Raw genomic sequence first — 22,422 nt, forward strand, 5'->3', positions numbered from 1 at the left:
TGGGGTGGGGGGTGGGGGGGAGAGGGTGCGGCCCCTGGGAGGCCCAGACAGTTAAGCATCCAACTTCAACTTAGGTCATGATCTCACAGTTCATGAGTTCGAGTCCCACATCAGACTTGCTGCTGTCAGCACAGACCTATTTCAGATCCTCTGTCCCCCTCTCTATCTGCCCCTCCCCTATCGCACATGCACTCTCTCTCTCTCAAAATAGATAAATAAACTTAAAAAAAAAAAAAAGACTTCCAGAGAAAATAGGATTACGGCTATTACTTAAAACCTGTACAACTCTGCATACAGAGCATTTAAAAAAAAAAAAGTAACAATCCTAATAGAAATAATAATATAATAAAGCCCCAGTGTCATGTGCAATCAGCCTACAGTCAGTCTTCGCTAGCTTCAAACTCTGAAGTTCACACTTCTGCTGTTAAGATGTAAATCCTTGAAGGCATTTGCTTCTAACAGAAAACAATGTTTCATCAAAATAAAAAATACAGGGGCACCTGGGTGACTCAGCTGGTCGGCATCTGACTCCTGATTGCAGCTCAGGTCATGATCTCATGGCTTGTGAGTTTGAGCCCCGCGCATCAGGCTCTGCGCTGTTAGCAAGGAGCCTGCCTGGGATTCTCTCTCCCTCTCTCTCTGCCCCTCCCCTGCTCTCTCTCCCTCTCTCTCTCAAAATAAATAAACAAACATTAAAAAGATAAAAAACTAAAAAACACAACTCAGGGTATAACCATCTTTATCAACCTTTAAAAACAAAAAATGCAGAGAAAAACATAGGCGATATTATCTTCACGTTTTCTTTTTGACACTTGAATCTGCTTAATACTGAAAAGCAGAACAGTTCTTGAATGCAATAATTTTCAAATCTTCTTAAGGTCTTCAGACATCATGAAGGCTACTTCTTTTAATTAATAGGACAGCTTGATCCTGAGAGCTTTTGAAACATTAACGTGCAAAGAAAAATCATTTATGAACCACTGATACCTCCATTTTTATCAATACATTCTCCTGCCATATGCAAATGAGTTCATGTGTGCTACAGAACAGTAAAACAGCAAAAGAGATATTTCGAACACAGACTTTGCAAAAGTTTCTCAGGTGATCTGATGCATGCGTTAAAAACTACTAGTACAAAGCACTATTTTCCCCAGACTTGCCTTCTAGTTAAACATTTAACAACAAAACAATTCCTTAAGGGTCTCCTATGTGACAGGCACTAGGTAGAGGGGTGAACAAAACAGACATGACACTCGCCTTCATGGAGTTTATAATCTGGTGTTGGAACATAATGATAGCAATTTTGAGGAAAGAAAGTTAGACTCCTACCTCATATCTTATATCACAATAAAAGCCAAATAAGAGCAAACATTTACATGAGCTTTATTAGCAAATCACAAGCCTCAAACAAACCAAACAGTATTCATGCTATCCTGGGCTCAGAAAAGCCAACAAGCGAAAGATACTAATTAAAAAAAAATAAAGACTGATGGATTAAAACAATCTTCTGTTTATCAAGATAGCAATAACAAATTTAAAAGCAAATGAGAAAAATCATTTCCAAAATGTCAACTCAAAACTCAATATAAAATCAAAAACAGACCAACATGAAACTGAACAGATAGGAAAAATAATTTATAAAATAGGAAAAAATGAATAACCAATAAACAAATGAAAAATGTAAATTTTACTAAAAAGAAAATAAATGCAAGTTAAAATTTTACCAGACTAACAATGATTTTTTTTTAAAAAAACAACAGAATCTGTGGCCTTAGCAAGAGTGATAGCACTAATTGGGCAACTACACCCTGCCTTCTGCTGTCAGGAATAAGAATCAGCACTACTCTTGGGCATGGCAATCTGGCTTTCACAAAAGCCTGAAAAACATGCCAACTCTGATCAGAAATTGTTTATACTAATAGGAATTTACCTTAAGGAAGTAAGAATGAACAACAAAATCAGCCTAAAGAACACGTCATTGCTCTAATAAACCAAGGGATAACCTACATGTGTGACAAATTACTTTGTATCATATATGAAATATTAAGTAACTACTAAAAGTACAGTTGCAAACTTACACGAAAAGAAGCTCATGACACACTTAGGCAGAAATAAAGTTGTAAACGATGTACAAAGTGAACACATTAAAATACCCACCCAACTTTCACAAAGTTAGCAATTTCTAACTGGTGAGGCTGTAAAGTAACTTTCTCCTTCATGCTTGTCTAATTCTTCTAAAAAAGATACAAGTGAGCTTGACAACATTAAGAAAAACCCCAAAACTAACATACTAATTCTTTCAAAATCCCAACTTCTAAAAAAAAAGTCACGGTTTACAGATTGGGGTGGGGGAAAGCAGGACAAGGAGTCAGGGGTCAGGGATTTTCATTCCAATTCAGGAGACACAACCTAGGTCGCTTAATTTTGCTTAATATCTGTTTTCTCTACTATAAAATGGAAATAGGTTGTACTGTGATCCAACACGTCACATTTTAATGAATGAGACTTTAAGAGCCCTTTCTGCTAAAAAATTCTACAACTATGAATAACGTTTGTAGTGATTTATTCAGCCTTGAATAAATTCTTCTTAAAAAAAGACTTTCATTCTTTGTATTTTTCCTTTTGTTGCTAATGCTGCAAAACATTTCTTATAAACCCACAGACCAGAACACATATATTTCACACAAAGAGGCAGGCCTCAAAAATCCCAGAAGTTGAGCTCATTTCTAGGTGATCACAAAGGGCTTTCCCCGCCTATCCTAACATTTTGTAAATTTTCAAATTTACATAAAAGTTCAAAGAACAGCATAATGGATATGCATTTACCCTTCACCCTCCCTACTCAACATTTTACTATTTTTGCTTTTTCTATAAACATATCCACACACCTTTTTTTTTGGCAGAACTATTTGAAAACAAATTGCAGTCACATTCACTATCTCTCAAATCACTTTTTGCTGCATAAAAAGTGAATGAAAATGTGTGCGTACTTATTTATCTGCTATCAGGATGGAAAGGGCCATTAGCCAAAAAATAAACGAACATTGTGGAAGAGAGATTTACCAACAAAATGGGAAGGGGGACGGGGACAGTAAAAGGGTTAACACTACACTGTTTAAAGAGTATAAAAAAATTAGTTTATTAAACTGTTTGTAAAAAAAAAAATTAGTTTATTCTAAGACCAATATTTATTCAGTACCTACTAAGTGCCAGGTACTTCCTAATCTGCAGATTTAATGGTAAACAAAATACGTAGTTAAAAAAAAAATAACTCAGGGGCGCCTGTGTGGCTCAGTTGGTTAGGCGTCCGACGTGACGTCGGCTCGGGTCATGATCTCATGGTTCGTGGGTTCGAGCCCCACATCAGGCTCTGTGCTGACAGCTCGGAGCCTGAAGCCTGCTTCAGATTCTGTGTCTCCCTCTCTCACTGCCCCTCCCTTGCTCACACTCTGTCTTGCTCTCTCAAAAGTAAATATTAAAAAATAAAATAAAATTAAAAAATAAACTCAGCAACAAAATAAGGGCATAATGCACAAACATGCATTTCACAAAAGGCAAGTAACAAGAACACAGGAGGAAAAGATATTTGATCTTAATAGAACCTTCTCATAAATTCACAATATACTTTGTTCAAAACGTCACAAAACATAGCTCTATATGAGAAGTACGTATTTCTCTACAACCTCGAGAACTATAGGTAACTTTTTTCGTCTGTGTTTGCAAGTTTTCTAAAGAAACTATTTTTTACAGAAATTATAAGAAAACTTTATTTTTCTTTATCAAAATTATAAGCACAGACAAACCTCACCTAAAATGCCTTTTCTCCTATACAGCAAGTTAATAAACTGCAACTGCATTGAAGGGGATTCTCTTCAATTTAATTTAAATTTAACAAAACTGTGGTTTTCTCGAGAACCACTGGCCACGGTATACAGCCCCACAAGCCAGGGCAAAAATGCATGAGAGCGAGTCAGTAGCAATCTTTCTTTACAGCAGTCCCCAGAGATTGTTTTCATTTACCAAAAAGGCAAACGTACTGACTTTAGAAGGCTGGAGCGCTTGGTCTGTGGTTTTCAGTTTTGTTTAACACAACTTTTACTTTCCCATAAGCACTAACCTTTAGAGACCGGCACAATCGGATTCTCTTCTCGGCACAGTGCCTGAGGATGGCTAAGTACACAGTACTGACCAACAACCCCCCGGGGTGAGAGAACGAACATGTACCTTCTTAGCATCTGCAGAAGACCTCAGCCCTTCTGGCAGCGTGTGCACTAAAGGTAAGACCGCAGCACTGACGCGCTGGAAGTGGGAGTCGGAAACCTGTTCCAGACGTGGTCGCTTGGACTCCAGGGAATCGTGATCCACTGGGGGCGGCCCTGGGTGGAACTGTTCATAGCCAGTTCTCCTCTCCTGAGGCCTAGCATATAAAAAGAAAAGAAACACTTGAAATTTTTTAGGTGATGTACAACTTCCTGCTAACATCCCTGGTTGGACTTTGAAATAAATGTGAAAATTATGCTTAAAGTGAATCCCTGCCCCACTCTCCGCACCCCAGAAGAATACATATAAAGTGCTATTAAAGTTCTAATTCTTTTTTTTATTAAATTATTTTTAGTGCTTATTTTTGAGAGTCAGAGAGAGCATGCACAGGGGAGGAAGAGAAAGAGAGAAAGACACAGAATCCCAAGCAGGTTCCAGGCTCTGAGCTGTCAGCACAGAGCCCGACGCGGGGCTCGAACTCACGAACTGTGAGATCACGACTTGAACCGAAGTCGGACGCTTAACCAACTGAGCCACCCGGGCACCCCTAAACTTCTAAATCTAATAGAAGTTTCTTCAGGGGAGGTGAGAATGGTAGTGGGAAAGAAGTGAAAGACATAACAAAAGATTTCCATTTGCAGAAAATTTAAAGTTGCTGAAGAATACCCCTAATACACAATTTTTAAGCCTATGGCATACCAATTGAATTTAGAATGATCTAAACCAGAAGAGCTACCATTTTGAACCAATGATACAAACAAGCAGGAAACAAATCTCCCAACAATTGTACATGGAAATATAAATGACTTGAGTTTTGCAGTATCACTAAGGTTTAAAGACAAGTCTCTTGAGTGGAAATGTAACGTTGCTTTGAAGTTCTGACCCCTAAAATATGTATTCTGTCTAGTTTCTGCAAGTACATAAGTGTTTTGAAAGTCAGGAATCTTTGATTCCTTTAAGTGAGGTACTGTACACAGTACTACATGTGGGTGTTCATTAGTTTCACTTTCCCTTTCGTATCAAAGTATTTACAGAAGCAACATTTGACTTTGTGGCCGAGCTTTAAACAAATATCTCACAAAATATTTCTCAATGAAAACGTATCACTGGGTTTCCTTTTTAAAAGAGATGATGCAATAAACCCCAAGGTCTATAAAGTTATTATATTTCAAAAATTTGAACTCTCATTCAAGCCATAAATCCTATTACTTTAAAATTCACCATGATGTCACAAATAATAGTGCAGCAGAAAGCCTTAGGAACAAAGTGAGGGTGCCTGCTTTCGCCACCCATATTTAATACAGTATTGGGAGCTCACAGTATTAGGCAAGAAAAAGAAATAGAAGGTCTCCAAATCTGAAAGGAAGAAATGAAAGTATTTCTATTTAGATGACATGATCCTATATGTAGAAAAATCTACAGAATCCACAAAAAAAAAAAAGTTAGAGCTAGTAAATGAATAACACAAAGCGACAGGATACAAATTCAACATGCAAAAATCAATTGTATTTCTATATATTAGCAATAAACAATCTGAAATGAAATTAAGAAAATAATTCCATTTATATAGTAGCATCCAAAAGAATAAAAGCTAGGGATAAGTTTGACCAAGGAGGCCCCAGACTTACACAGTGAAAACCACAAACACCGTGGAAGAAACCAAGGAAAACCTAAATAGTAAGATAAGACGGCCCAGGCTCAGGTACCCAAGGCTTGGTATCGTTAAGATGACAATACTACACAAAACTATCTACGGATTCAGTGTAAGCTTTATCAAAATCCCAGTGGCGTGTTTTGGAGAAATAGAGAAACCCACCATAAAATTCATATGGAATCTCAAGGGACNACTCACACTTCGCAATTTCAAAACTTACGACGAAGCTACAGTAATCAAGATGTGATACTGCCTTACAGGTAAACATACAGGCCGAGGGAATAGAACTGAAAGCCCAGAATTAACTCTCACATCAGCGATCAGCTGACTTTTAACAAGTGTGCCAAGACCATTCAAAGAGGAAGGAACAAGCTCTTCAACAAATGGTGCAGGGGAATCTGGATTCCCACATGCAAAGGAGGTTGGACCCTTAACACAGACCACCTGCAAAAATCAACTCAAAACAGATTGCAGATTTAAATGATGAGACCTAAAACTCTAAAACTCCTAGGAAAAAACACAGGGAGAAATCTTCCCAACGTTGGATTTTGCAATGAATTTTTGGATATCACACCAAAAGCCCAGGCAAGAAAAAAAAAAAAAAAACTGATAAACTGGACTTCATCAAAACTTCAAACTTTTGTACATCAAAGGATACTATCAAGACAGTAAAAAGGAAACCCACGAAAAGGGAGAAAATATCTGCAAACCATGATTTTATAAGCTTTTAATATCCAGAATATTAATGGCCTTCCCACAAACGAACAATAAAAAGACAACTCAAGAAGAAGAAGAAAGAAAGAAGAAAAATGGGCAAAGGATGTGAACAGACATTTCTCTGAAGACATACAAATGACCAACAAACACATGAAAAGATGCTCAACATCATTCATCATTATGGCAACACAAATCAAAACCGAATTGAGGTATTGCTTGCCTAGAATTGTTTGGAAAAAAAAGAAAAAGAAAAATAACGAGTGTTTACAAAGATGTAGAAAAATTGGAGCCTGGGGCACAAAAGTGGACAGCCCCTGTGGAAAGCTTTTGCAGTTCTTCAAAAAGCTACACACAGAATTACCATAGGAAACGGCAATTCCACCTAGGTATGTAAGGTATATATCTCAAAGTACTGAAAACAGGGACTCAGATACCAAAGTAGTGCAAATGGACTCAAACAAATACTTGCACACCCATGTGCAAGCGGCATTATTCACAACAGTCAAAACGTGGAAACAGCCCATGTCCGCTGGCAGGTAAAACGGATTAACAACTGTGGTACGTACGTCCACATTTACATACGGTGGTGTACAGTGCTACATGGCCCACTACGTGGATTATTATTCTGCCACAGAAAGGAATAAAGTTCTGACACGTGCGCCGGTATGGATAAACCTTAAAACATTATGCTAAGTGAATTAAGCCAGATACAAAAGGACAATTGATGTATGACTCCATTTATATGAAGTAATTCAAACACGCAAATGCGTAGAGAGAGAGACAGTAGGTTAGAGGCTGCCAGGGACTGGGGGAAGGAGAGGAGGGGGAATTACTGCCTAATGGGAACAGGGGCTTCTCTTTGGGGTAATGAAAGGGCTCTGGAAACAGTGGTGACGGTTACAAAATCCTGCTGTGCACCTGCTGCCTCTAAACTGGAACATTTAAAAACGGTTAAAATGATAAATCTAAGTTACGCATATTTTACCACAGTAAAAAAGATCACATACAAGTTAATTCTTGGAATCATTATTAATAAAGACCAGCCCAGGAAATTCTAGCATCTAATTTTTTTAGAAGCTTAGTACCACTTGAGTGGATAATTTATGCTCTTTCTCAACAGTTACCTCTTTTCCCATTCACTCGACTCACTGGATTCGGACTTCATGCCCCATCATTTCATTTTATTACAAGTACTCACCGCACACTAAAGTCAGCAATGACCTCCTAATACTGAAAGCAAACAAGTATTTTTAGATATATGCTGACCTATCTGCTGGCTCTTATACTTTACTTACTCCTTCCTTCTTGAAACTCTTCTACCTCTTGGTTTCCAGGACATGATCATCCCTGGGTATCAGGGTCTAATAGTTTCCCACAGGGAATCCGAGCACAGATCAGTATAAAACAGTCTGCTTCTAGCAATGATGAGTCTTTACTTAAACTGACCTGCTGGAAAACAAAGCTGTGGTTCTCCCTTCTCTGCTTTTCTCTCTCTCTCTTTCTCTCTCTCTCTCTCTCTCTCTCTCTCTCTCTCTCTCTCTCTCTCTCTCGCAATTGCCCAGCTCTCATTTTGCACACACGAAAAGCTTAAGGCACCCTTCCTGGGCCTCAGAGNTCGCAATTGCCCGGCTCTCATTTTGCACACACGAAAAGCTTAAGGCACCCTTCCTGGGCCTCAGAGTGGAGCACTGTCCCCCAGAGTAACAACGCCTCCAGGGCCTCAATGAAACAAATCCTTTGGCAAGCTAACAGTTCCCAAATTTTTGCCTCCAACAAAATGGAAGAACTTATTGTTAACAAACATTTTCATCTTGGATAAATAAGTGATTGAGGGCAAATGCCTCATAAGAGATTACTTTTGTGAATAAGGTGTCATGGCACCTTCATCAGAATAAAAACTAACAACAGAGCACACGCTACCTTCATTCTATCAATAAGTAATATTTTGAAAACAGCCACCATCTATCTCATTAATGCATGGATACATTTCCATGAAACTTCACTAATATTTGATCAATTTGTTTCTCACTTTCTTAAATGACTGCTGTTTTGATCAATCTTATAGTATTTCAACCCAGAAGTTTTTTTTAAACAGATGCTGGCAAGGATGTGGAGGAAGAGGAACCCTCTTGCACTATTGGTGAGAAGGCAAACTGGTGCAGCCGTTCTGGAAGAGTGTGGAGGCTCTTCAACAAATTACAAATAGAACGACTCTAAGACCCAGCAATTGCACTACTAGGTATTTATCCAAAGGGTACAAAAATGCTGATTCGAAGGGTCACACGCACCCCTATGTTTATAGCAGCACTCTCAACAATAGCCAAATTACAGAAAAAAAACAAATATCCATCAACTGATGAATGGATGAAGAAGATGAGGTATATATACAATGGAATATTACTTGGTGAATAATTAAAAAAACAAAACAAAATAATGAAATCTTGCCATTTGTAACAATGAGAATGGAACTGGAGGGTATTATTCTAAGTGAAATAAACCAGAGAAAGACAGGTATCATATGATTTCACTCATATGTGGAATCTGAGAAACTTAACAGATGAACATAGGGGAAGGGAAACAAAAATAAGATCAAAACAGAGAGGGAAACGAACCATAAGAGTCTCTTAAATACACAGAATAAGGGAAGTGGGTGGGGGGATGGGTTAGATGGGGGATGGGCATTAAGGAGGGCACCTTTTGGGACAAGTCTTGGGTGTCATATGTAACAGATGAATCACTGGGTTCTATTCCTGAAGCCAAGACTACGCTGTGTGTCAACTAACTTGAGAATAAAAGGGGGAAAAAAAAGAAGCTTCTTAAAATAGAGCATCTTCTAGAAACAGATACTTTTCCATATTTTTGTTGTTAAATAGAAGTAAGGTAGGTTGGGGCGCCTGGGTGGCTCAGTCAATTAAGCGTCCGACTCCAGCTCAGGTCATGATCTCACATTTCGTGGGTTCAAGCCCCGCGTCGGGCTCTGTGCTGACTGCCAGCTCAGAGCCTGGAGCCTGTTTCAGATTCTGTGCCTCCCTCTCTCTCTGACCCTCCCCTGCTCATGCTGTGTCTCTCTCTCAGGAATAAATAAAAAACATGAAAATTTTTTTAAAAATAAAGTTTAAAAAAAAGAAGTAAGGTAGGTTGATCAATAAATGACTTGGAATAACCACAAAGCGAATCACGTTAGGATAAATTTTGGAAAAAAGATGAACACATGAGCTCCAAGAAAATAAGAACAGAAAAAGAAGTTTTGTTAAAGACAAGGTTGCTCATACATAGTATCATTTTAAGTGGATGATGGTATCAAATCACTATGGTATTTAGATTCTGTCAGATAATTTTAAAAATGTATTGCAGCAGTTTTGCTTTAAAATGTCAATACTTTCAATATGGCAAATTATATTCATCTTTTAAAACTTAGGAAACTTTTAAATGTCAACTTAAAAATGTACAATATAGCTTTTCAAAATTCTTTTGAGAAATACGCAAGTAACAAGTTTGAAGATCACTATTTCAGTCCTTTTGCTTCCTCTCTCTCTCTCTCTCTCCTTCAGAGGCTTCGGCTTCATAGCATCTTTACATGTTGGGGACCCTCTGGGTTCATCTTTGAACTGCTGCCCTCTCATTTTCCACCCTCCCCTGGATCACAGGCACCGATCTGGACCTTAAACCCAGATCCTCCCCCGAGCACGCCAGATACATCTCCAGCTGGATGTGTCACAGGAACCTCAAGCCTGATTCATACCGAACTCAGGTGGTCTTATCCTCGTTGCTCTTTCCTTAATCCCTATCACAGGGTCGCGGCCATGAAACCAACAAGCTAGAAAGCCAGGATTCGTCCAGGTCTCCTCCCTCACCTTTGCCAGCTGCTGGGACGTTAGCCTTCCCTCCTAACTTCCTCCAGCTGTCTCGTCTCCCTTTCAGGGTCCTATCTTATGCCCATACTCTCACACGATCTCTCCGCTTCTGGTCCATCCACCTCAAATTCATCCACCACAGTGCAACCAGAGGTAATGTATCAGACACAAGCATCCAGCATGAGTTAAAGGCCAAGCCCCTCAACACAGCACTTAGAATCAGGGTCACTGCCAGCCTGCGAGAAAACTGCGTGTGTGACGTGCAGGAGCAAATGCAGCCCTCTGGTACGCAGGGCCTGGCAAACAGTCCAAGCAGGGTTTCAGTCCTCAGCTGTCCCCTCAACCTATAAAAGTTAACTTCCAAGTACTACATTTTACCTCTAGTGAATCTGCCTATGACATTTATCAAAGTCATTTATCATTTCATCTTTGTGAAAACAAATACAATTTTATATTGGAGTCCTGGCGGAGTTAAGCATGAAATCTCCATTTTAAATGAATGTCTTTGCCTTTTAAAACCTAACACCATGGGGCGCCTGGGTGGCTTAGTCGGTTAAGCGTCCGACTTTCGCTCAGGTCATGATCTCGCGGTTCGTGGGTTCGAGCCCTGCGTCGGGCTCTGTGCTGACAGCCAGCTCGGAGCCTGGAGCCTGTTTCAGAGTCTGTGACTCCCTCTCTCTCTGACCCTCCCCTGCTCATGCTGTCTCTCTCTCTCTCTCTCCTAGAAATAAATAAAAAAAAATTAAAAAAAAAATTTGAAACCTAACACCAGTGGCAAGGTATAGCCACTTTGGAAACAGTGTAGTAATTTCTCAAACAGCAAACAGAGAACTACCAATTCTACTCCTGGCATTTTCCCAAGAGAAAGGAAAATCCACGGTCACACAAAAATTTGTGCATGAGTATTCCTAGCAGCATTATTCATAACAATCAAAAAGTGAAAACTCAAATATCTATTAACTGACCAATGGACAAATGAGGAATATAAATAAAAACAAACGTCACATTTTCATACTAAAAAATCTCTGTAGACTTTTTAATTTTTTTTTAATGTTTTATTTTATTTCTGAGAGAGACAGACAGCGTGAGCAGGGGAGTGTCAGAGAGAGAGGGAGACACAGAATCTGAAAAAGGCTCCAGACTCTGAGCTGGCTGTCAGCACAGAGCCTGACGCGGGGCTCAAACCCACAAACCGTGAGATCATGACCTGAGCCAAAGTCGGAGGCTTAACCAACTGAGCCACCCACGCACCCCTCTCTGTAGACCTTTAAACTTAAAAGCTCTCATATTTCATGGACTTCCATGACCTCTTAGTACCACCTTTAAATGCCTTTAAAACAAATTAAAGTTTTTAAATGGGCTTTGTAATGTAACATATCTATATCGTATCATTTTAATTTTAAGGAAAAGATAACCTTCATTAAGGGGAACATAAAGTTCATAGCTATTCAAAACGGTGGCCCACAAAACTCATCTAGAATTACATGAATTGATTTTATTTATTCCTAGCTATGGAAATTTATTTCACCTGAATTTTCAAATGTATAAGCATGATTTGACTACTTCTTTGTTGCTCAAGGGAAAACCAATTATCTGAATTTCGGTGAATCTTTCATAATATCTGAAAACTACCTCAAGCTGTTCTGCATCTTTTGCTTTTATGTTTATTTATTTTTGAAAGAGAGAGACACACACAGAGTGCGAGTGGGGGAGGTGCAAAGAGAGAGGGAGACACAGAATCCAATGCAGGCTCCAGGCTCTGAGCTATCAGCACAGAGCCCGATGCGGGGCTCGAACTCACCAACCGGGAGATCTTGACCTGAGCCGAAGTCGGATGCCCAACCGACTGAGCCATCCAAGTGCCCCTTCATCTTTTTTATCTAAATATCCAAATACTCTAATTACGTGGACTAATTTTTTGCAATGAAGTTTAGAAAACATGATTGATGATATTCAACCAGAAAGGACTCTTATATTCTAAGAATAGGGCTTATAAAATGACGTACATTTGCTAACCAAAAAAATTCCAGGAATACAGAACAAAACTAAGCAGCAAACTGCCCCAAATCCTACCACATAGAAACAATGCTAAAATTAGGTGACTCCCATACCCAGACATCACTTTAGTTTTACATATGGGTAGTGGATATACAGGCAAAAACAAAACTTTGGGTGAAGAATATTTGGTTTGTTTTTATATAGGAATTAGGAGAAAAAAATAAAACGAACTAAAGCTTAAAATGGAAGGAATCGCTCCTTTACCACAAGAAATTAGTTCCTAAAAGATTATTGCTAAAGGGTAAGGGGAAAACTATGAAAAGCATTAAGATAGGAATTTTTTTTATTAACCTAACATTTCCATTTCAGACGTATCGGATTACACCAGACACAGTCTTCAAGTGCATCCCTCAAACGTTCTCCCAATACCTACAATACCTCTAGATCCTGTAGTTACGTTACTATCACTTTGTCAAGATTTGTTACGGACGTTCAGTTATGGAACCGTAATTCACTTAGGCGTCTCACGTGGACTTTTTACCTAAAAGTGTGTGTGGCTTAACACAATCCTTTTACCATGGCTTCCATTCTTTGGCTGGATTCTATCACCTAAAATTCTTCCAAGAAGTTTTAGATGATCAGTGTGTCCCTGTCTAAGACGGTCTACCTATTGCTTTTATCCTTAAACTTGAGTGGTATATGATATTCTTAGATCTCATTTCTTTCTCTCAGAACTTTGTAGCTACTGCTCCCCTATCTTCCACCCTTGTAGTTGCTTGAAGCCAGACTTGTTCCTCCCAGTCAAGGATTTCTTTTGCTTCCTGATTCTTTTATGTACCCTTGAACTTTGATAAATGAACCAAGTTCTGTCCTGATAACTGATCATTCTGTGTCATGATCCCTGGGGCAAGGTATGTCCTATCAATCTATAGACTTCTTCCTTCACTTTACAGAGAAAAAAGTACTTTTAAAATTACCAGTATTACGTCCTTTCCTTGACAGGTTTTCCACCTCAGAAATACAAGTTCTCACAACCTCTTGATAACTGCTTTAACTTTTTAATTTTTATTCTTTTCTCCTACATCCACTCGGATGGTCTCTGGACTTTCTTGCATGACAAAGGTCCAACTATTAACCACACCTGTTTTATTCCCTGTTCTTTCTTATTTTATATATTGAAATTATAATGGCGGGCCTGGGGGGCCTGGAATGTCCTTTCTTTCACTTGATCTAATTGGGCTGTCTTGTATTGTTTTCAAATATCTTCTTTTTAATTTTAAGTTTGCCTACAGTGTATAGCACTTAGGGGGCTAGTTTTTTTGTTGTTTTTTTTCTTTTACTTCTTACACACAGGGCTCTTTGTTTTTGACACTCCGTACTGCTTTCTTTAATCTTCTCTTTCAGGAATACCTTTGGCCCGTCCATGTCTTCCTTACCCCCCTGCTCAGGGACGTCACGTGCAGCCCTACCCAGACTTTGTCTTCGCTGCAGAATGGTGATATGTGCATTTTCCTTGCTCATCTCCACTTTGCCTGGCATTTGTCTACAGACAGAGGACTGGAGTTGGCTTCTATATGCTTTTCTACAGCCTGAGGGAACAGGGACGGGGGCGAAGGAGAAGAACACCTGGCTGGGGCACTGTTGCCTTCCTGAGGCTCCGGGCCACTCTACAAGCCAGACACATAAAGCAGTCCTGAAGGCTTCGGCTCATCACTGTGCAAAACGGCACACCGTGCCTGCCCCTCCTGCAAGATGGGGGTGGGGGGTATGTTCCCAAGCAAACAATTCACAATACACCCCAACCATTCACAGTTTCTCAAATTAGGAAGTATTTCCAAGAAATCCTAGGATTTTACTGACCCTCCTTCTATCTCCAACACTGCTTCTTTGAGAGTAGAAGTAGGAACACAGGTGCAAGATTCTTCTAATTCCTTCCTTAAATGCCATTTTCCCGAGTGTATGGCAGTGGCTGTATGTCTTTCCTGCTTTATACAGGGTGGTTTTGGGCCATTTTTCGAAAGGCTATTTTTATATGCTTGCTCGATATTATGGAGGACAGTGATCTGATTCCCTCCACAACCTTCACCAAGAAATGTCTTTTATAATAATTTTAAACACAGCCAAATAACTCCAATCCTTTTATCATCTTAAAACGTAAACAGTAAACATATCTTTAAAACAGGAAATCAGGGTCTTTATAAAATTGCTAAAATGAGGACGGCAGAAAGGCGATTCAATAAAAAGTAGTTCTTACTCTTTAGATTTAGAGTGAAGATGGGGTAAGAGAGAGCAGAGACGGTAAGGACACTGGGGAGGCGAGTGCCTACCATGAACAGGGCCAACGTTACCTGATCAAAGACGATCCTCTGGGAACAATCTCATTACTATTCTCATTATTACAGGTGAGAAAACTAAGGTCTAAAGAATCTAAATCAGTAACTTGTAACCCACGCGCAAACGAGAAGGACCTGGGAAACTTCAGACACACCCGATCCCGGCCCGATCCCAGGAGCTGATTTGATTATTCCGAGATGGGGCTTGGGCGTCACGTTTAAAGACCAAGGTGCTTCTCATATGCCGCCTAAACTGTGAACGCAGGTTTACGCCCATGGCCAAGGCCGCAAGTGAGCAGGGTGTAAACCCAGTCCACCAGCCTTCCCACTACACAGCATCAGCCATGAGCTCCAGAAACAAGTTTGCGGAGTTTTTTTACTATTATGAGAACTACTCCAAAAGATCAACAAACATAAAAGAGCTCAATATATAAATGATAAGCGACCACTCGCAGCTGGGTTAATAAAATTATCAAGGAAAAGTAACAGTACATTTAATGGCACGTTTATGAAACAAGTATCCACACACCGCAGAAGTTGCGTCCTAGATGGAAACACAAAAGAGCCCGCTCACCTGTCAGAGCCTGGGTGAAATTCTGAGAGCAAGGAAGGTCGTCTGCGAAGCTGCTGCTGCTGCAAGAGCTGTGACGCCTGGCTCACTTCAAGATGAGAAGAACGATAATCAGGGACCGCAAATTCCTGGCATTGAAATAATCATAAATTAATCATTAGCCAAAACATGAAGAGCATCATGAAATTAAGCAAGTATCAGTGCACAGAGGCAGTTATGGGCTCCTAAGTATGGGGAAGGAGCAATGATGATTTTGATCCTTCACTGATCTACTTCTTCCCCATAAACCTAAAAATCGACATTTTTAACTGAGTATCATTCAGAAGAATTCAAAATGGGGGCGTCTGGGTGGCTCAGTCGGTTAAGCATCCGACTTTGGCTCAGGTCATGATCTCATGGTTCGTGGGTTCGAGCCCCGCGTCGGGCTCTGTGCTAACAGCTAGCTCAGAGACTGGAGACTATTTCGGATTCTGTATCTCCCTCTCTCTCTGACCCTCCCCTGCTTGCGCTCACACTCTCTCACACAGAAATAAATAAAACCTTAAAAAAGAAAAAAAAAAGAATTCAAAATGAAATTTTGTGTTCAGTCTCCATTTGCCTCACTCTACTGTAACATGCATTACAAGTAATTCCCACTCCGTATTACTCAAATAGTAAGATCTCAAACTCATGTGTTCAATATGAAATCTTAGAAATCATTCCAACTGCAAATTCAAAATCGGTAAGCTGGCAGGGCCACAAAAGCCATTTAGTTAAATCGATGAAAATTTACAAACAAAGAGACAGAGGTCCAGAGACTCCATCTGCTAGGTAAGAGGAACAGTCTCCATCACTCTAGGTGGGTGCTTTTATGTTTATTTTCCTACTTTTGAGTCTTCAGTGAAAAAAACAAAAGCTTCTTTTCAAAAGTAGTCTATTAATGCGAACAATCATAAACATATTTTATACTCAGAAATGCCAAAGAATGCAGGAATTCCACTCCTAGGTATATACACAAGGTATATGTCCATACACAGAACTTTGTACACTAATGTTCAAAGCAGTGTTCTTCACAATAGCCAAAAAGTAGAAGGAATCCAAATGCCCAGTGACTCGTGAATGGATCAACAAAATGGTATGTCTCTGATTGAATAATCATAAAAAAGACTGAAGTACTAACTATATGCTACAACCTAGATGAACCTGGAAAACATAATACTAAGTTAAATACGAACAGACACAAAAGGGCACATGTCTTGTAATTCCAGTTATATAAAATGTCTATGAGAAACAAATCAATACAGAAAGTAGATTAGTGGCTGCCAGGGGACGGAGGGAAGTGGGGAATTGGGATTAACTACTATAAGGTATAGGTTTCATTTCAGGTGACAGAAAAGTTCTGGAATTAGATAACAGTAATGGATGCCCAACAATTGTGAATCTACTAAAAGATATTGTACATATTAAAATGGTTTTATGTTATAGGAATCATATGTCAACAAAAAAAAATTTTAATCAAAAACAGATAAAAGTGAGCTGTCCAGACTGAAACACTGAATAAATAAGAGGTCCAGACATTATAAGCAGATAATAGTAAAACATAATTCATACATAGTATAAGAAAAAAAATATTAGACACAAAGTTGAAAACATAACCAAAAAACACTGAACACTGAAGAAAAGTCAAAGCCACTTAAAAAAAAAAAAAAAAGCACCAGGCCACCTGGATGGCCCAGTCAGTTAAGCATCTGACTTCAGCTCAGGTCATGATCTCACGGTTCATAAGTTCAAGCCCTGATCTATGCTGTCAGCAAAGAGCCTGCTTCAGACCTTCTGTCTCCGTCTCTCTCTCTCTCTGCCCTTCTCCCACTTATAACCGTGCATTCTCTCAAAAACAAACATTTTACAAAAATAATAAAAAATTTACAAAGCACCAAAACTCATCAAAAAATAATTTACAAAGAAATAGATAAAAGGCTAAGTAAAAGCACAAAACACATAAATGTATAAAAGAGATCTTCAAAAAAGGTGTCAAATAGCAATCAAAGAAATTACTAAATTGATGAGTGAAATTAATAGAACAGAACAGGTGAAGAGCAAGTGAAAGTGAAGACAGAACGGAGGAATTCTCTCAGAACAACAGTGAAGCACAAAGATACAGAAATTAGAGAAGAAAAGTTAACGGCAGCTGGAGTAAAAAGTTCCACGTTCAATATCTGCCGGTGAGTGGCAATATTCCAAGAAATAAGAGAACAGCATTTCTCAGAAGTTAAAAAGACAAAACCCTTGGATTAAAATCGGCTTAAGAGAAAAGCTGGACATATTTTAAAAATTAATCCATCACACTGGAAGGACACAATCAAAAATATTTTTTTCAGAAAAGTGGGAATAAAGTGAAAATTTTACTAGGTATCATAAGAAATTTAAAACAAAGTAACCGACCTACCAAGTAACAAGGATCAGAATAGAAACGGGCTTCTTGTCAACAACACTGCATAGCAGGAAACAGACAACATATTCCAAGTTCAGAGGAAAAGAACCTCGAGCCTACAAATTCAAAAACCAAATCCTCTCAAATCTTGGGACTACGAACCTTTCAGAAATCAGGAACTCAGAAAATTTACCAACCACAGCCTCTCTGAAAGCATTTCTGAAGTTTGTGTCCAGCAGGAGACACTGAGAGCGAGGAGTGAACTAAAACAAACAGTGCACTTGGCGCTCCAGCTACGAGCAGGTAACTGTCCAGAGTTGCACTCCCACAGTAAACAGCCAAAACCCTGGGCAAAACGGAGTGACTGTTTCCAGACACTGGAAAGTAGACTGCACAGGACCCAATCTCGGAGAAAAATCATACGAATGAGGGAAGTCCTACTGTACTCCAGGCTTTCTTGTTCACTGAAGAAGCAACCATAGTAGCTTGGTAAAGCCACGTGAAAAGGATTTCTGGAGACTTTCTGTGAGAAGACAGTTAAAGAAAGATTCCCTGAAATGTGAATTTGGGTTCTCCTAAGTCTTTGGCTGGATTCCAATCTGTAAATGCACAGGGGAGAGCACAGCCCAGTCTTAAACAATTCTGGTTGTTCTTAGAACAGTTAGGAGAAACTATAAAACACACATTTCCCAGAGCTTACACGGGGCCAGAACTCATTCAAATTTCCTCCAGCCAAAGGGAAAAAACGTCAATGAATATGTGAAATAATCACTAGATACCCCAGGAGGACAAATAAGACCTAGAATAAAGACTACTCAGGACACCTGGGTGGTTCAGTCGGTTAAGCTTCCGACTTTGGCTCAGGTCATATCTCGCGGTTCATGGGTTCGAGCCCCACGTCGGGCTCTGTGCTGACAGCTCAGAGCCTGGAGCTTGTCTTCAGATTCTGTGCCTTCTTCTCTCTCTGACTCTCCCCTGCTCATGCTGTCTGTCTCTCTCTCTCAAAAATAAATAAAACATTTAAAAAAAAATTTTTAAGAGTATTTAAAAAAAAAGACTACTCTAGACTTGCCCTTAAAGAGCTTAATAATAAACTTCAAAAGTAACATAACTGCCCACCAGAAGGAATCCAACTTTCTTTAAAGGAATACAACAAAAGCCAGTAATAAAATGTGTAAAATTCACACTGTTCATATTCCATTCAAAAATAAAAAATCCAGTGTCTGTAATGAAAATCTCCCTGGATGAAATGAACACTTAGTAGGAACTGAAGAAGGAAAAAAAAAAATAACTAAACATGAAGTCATCATAAAATGAGGCAAACTGACAAAAACCAGAAAAACTAAAATGAATAGAGGTCCAGTAACCTGTAGGATAATACGAAATAGGAGTAACTTGTGTTTCAAAGAAACTAGGGGGAAAGTAGACAGAAAAACGTATCTGAAGAAATGTCTGAAAACTGCCAAATCTTATGAAAATTATAAATCCACAATACTTCTATATAAATAAGGATAAGAATGACCAAAGGTCAGAAACCATACAAGCCAGAACGCAACAAATGACATCTATTAAAGTGCTAAAAGAAAATAACCGTCAGGGCGCCCAGCGCAGTCGGTGAAGCCTCTGCCTTCAGCTCAGGCCATGATCTCACAGCTTGTGAGCTGGGGCCCCACATCAGGCTCTCTGCTCTCAGCGTGGAGGCCACCTTGGATCCTGTCTCCCTCTCTCTCTGTCCCTCCCCCACTCGCACTCTGTCTCTTTCAAAAATAAACATTTAAAAAAAGAAAAGAAAACCATCAACTTAGAATTCTGCATCCAGTAAAAATATTCTTTGAAAAGAAAGCTGAGGGGCGCCCGGATGGCTCAGTCAGTTGGGCGTCAGACTCTTCTCTTGATATCCACTCAGGTCATGATCCCAGGGTCGTGGGATCGGGCCCTGCGGCAGGCTCCATGCTGAGCGTGGAGCCTGTTTAATATTTTCTTTCTCTCCCTCTGCCCCTCTCCCCATTCACACACTCTCACTCTCTCTAAAAAAAAATAAAATAAAATAAAACTGAAATAAACTTTTTCAGATAAATAAAAGCTGAGCAGTCACCGCCAAAAGACCTGTAGTAAGAGAAATGACGTTCTTCAGACGAAAAGAAAATACTATCAAAAGGAAACTTGAATATATATAAGAGTGAAAGATGCCAGAAATGTTATATATGTGGTCAGTTAGAGAAGGAACAAAACAATAAGAAGCAGAAATCAAGAAAATAGAAAAAAAATAGTGAAAATGGATGAAACCAAAGTTAGTTATTCTCAGAAAAGAATCAATTAAATTGATAAACCTGAAGTCTAGACTCATAAAAAAGGAAGGGAAAAACACTTATCAGCATGAGGAATGACATTACACCGGATCTGAGACACTGAAAAGATAATGGGAATAATGACATCTTATTATAATTTAATATACTGAACAACAAAACTTATCCAAACTGACTCAACAGAAAATAAAGAATGTGAGTTTTAACTACTAAAGAAATTGAATGCACAATTTCAATTCTTCCCACAAAGAAAATTCTAGGCCCTGATGACTTCACTGATAAATTCTATCAAATTTCTAAGGAAGAAAAATATACTAATACTAAGAAAATACTGGAAGAGGGAACACTTCCTAAGCTAACAATACTCTTTTTTTTAATTGAAGTATGATCAGCACACAATGTTATATTCAAGTGTACACATAATGATTTGACAATTCTAGACATTACTCAATCAATGCTCCTCAAGAGAAGTATGGTCACCAGCTGCTAACAACATCCCTAATGGTGAAAGACGGAGAGCCTTCCTCTTAAGATCAGAAATAAGTCAAGGATGTTTACTCTCACCTCTTCTATTCAACACTAGACTAGCAGTTAAAGCCAGTATAAGGAAGAAAGAGACAAGGCATCCAGTTTGGAAAGGTACAAGCAAAACTGTCTACTCAGATTACAGATCTTCTAACATAGTAAATCTTGTGGAATCTATTAAAAAGCAGCTAGAAGTAACAGGTAAGGTTGCAGGATACAGAATCAAATATACATAGTTGCAATGAGCTGAAAACTAAAGTCAAAGAAGCAATGCATTTACAAATGCATCAAAAGTATGAAATATTTAGGAACAAACGTGACAAAAGATGTACATGACATGTGACTGAAAACTACAAAACATTACTGAGAAAGGTAATGAAGACCTAAATAGATGGAGAGTTACATCATGTTCATGGGCCAGAAAAATCAAAGTTGTTAGCTAATGTCAATTGCCTCCCAAATTTATCTCTAGACTAAGTACAAATCTTTTTTTTTAATTTTTTTATGTTTTACTTATTATTGAGACAGAGAGAGACAGAGCATGAGCAGAGGAGGGTCAGAGAGAGGGAGACACAGAATCTGAAGCAGGCTCCAGGCTCTGAGCTGTCAGCACAGAGCCCAATTCGGGGCTCAAACCCATGAACCGTGAGATTGTGACCTGAGCTGAAGTCAGACGCTTAACTGACTGAGCCACCCAGCAGCCCGGACTCAATACAAATCTAATCAAAACCCTAGAGGGGCGCCTGGGTGGCTCAGTTGGTAAAGCATCCGACTCTTTGTTTCAGCTCAGGTCATGACCTCATGATTCAAAAGTTCAAGCCCCACATCAGGCGCTGTGCTGACAACACTCTGTCTCTCCCTCTCTCTGTCTCTTCCCTGCTCTTTCTCTCTCTCGAAAAATAATAAACATTTTTAAAAACAGCATGTTTGTTTACACAGAAAATCACAAAGATGTGAGGTAGAGACACTCAAAATACATCAATAGAACAGTATCGAGAGATCAGAAATACACTTGCACATGGTTAATCAACTGATTTTCAATGAAAGTGCCAAAGCAATTCAGCGGAGAAAGAAGAATTTTTTTTATATAATTTATTTATATTGAGAGAGAGACAGACAGTGAGAGTGTGCATGCAGGTAGGGGAGGGACAGAGAGTCAGAGAGAGAGAGAGAAAGAGAGAGAGAGAGAGAGAGAGAGAGAGAGAACCTCAAGCAGGCTCTGCCTGTCAGCTCAGAGCCAACTCCAGACTCCATCTCACAAACAGTGAGCAAAATCAAGAGTCAGACCAACTGAGCCACCCAGGTGCCTCAAGAAGAATCTTTTCAACAAACGGTTTCAAGAACTGACTATCCATGTGCAAAACAAGAACCTCAACCGTTACCTCACACCATAAACAGAATTTAATTCAAACTAGGTGACAGACTAAAAAAAACCTAGGATTATAAAAACATAAGAGGAGAAAACCTTAGTGATCTGGAGTCTGGCAGAAACTTCTCAAATGTAACACTTTAGAAAGCAAAAAAATAAAAAGTAAAAATGAAGAAATTGGACTTCATAAAAATTATAAAGATAAGCTCACCAACAAAACTGTTAAGAAAACGAGGCAATAGGGGCGCCTGGGTGGCTCAGTTGATAAGCGTCCGACTTCAGTTCAGGTCATGATCTCACGGTTCCTGGGTTCAAGCCCCGCGTCAGGCTCTGTGCTGACAGGCAGCTCAGAGCCCAGAGCCTCCTTCAGATTCTGTGTCTCCCTTTCTCTCTGCCCCTCCCCCACTCATGCTCTGTCTCTATCT

General features: G+C 39.3%; 1 protein-coding gene across 1 annotated transcript in view; it reads right to left on the reverse strand.

Annotated features, from left to right (window-relative positions):
• NCOR1 (nuclear receptor corepressor 1) overlaps window positions 1-22,422 on the reverse strand; it is a 134,859-nt gene that overhangs the window by 110,890 nt on the left and 1,547 nt on the right. Inside the window, exons 2-3 of the mRNA XM_077746707.1 lie at window positions 15,391-15,515; window positions 4,225-4,417 (exon numbers count right to left, since the gene is read on the reverse strand). Coding sequence (XP_077602833.1) covers window positions 4,225-4,417; window positions 15,391-15,515 — 318 coding nt within the window. The remainder of the gene's footprint in view (window positions 1-4,224; window positions 4,418-15,390; window positions 15,516-22,422) is intronic.

Source organism: Crocuta crocuta, unplaced genomic scaffold (genome assembly GCF_008692635.1).
Source record: "Crocuta crocuta isolate KB4526 unplaced genomic scaffold, BGI_CrCroc_1.0 scaffold139, whole genome shotgun sequence".
Lineage (NCBI taxonomy): Eukaryota > Metazoa > Chordata > Mammalia > Carnivora > Hyaenidae > Crocuta > Crocuta crocuta.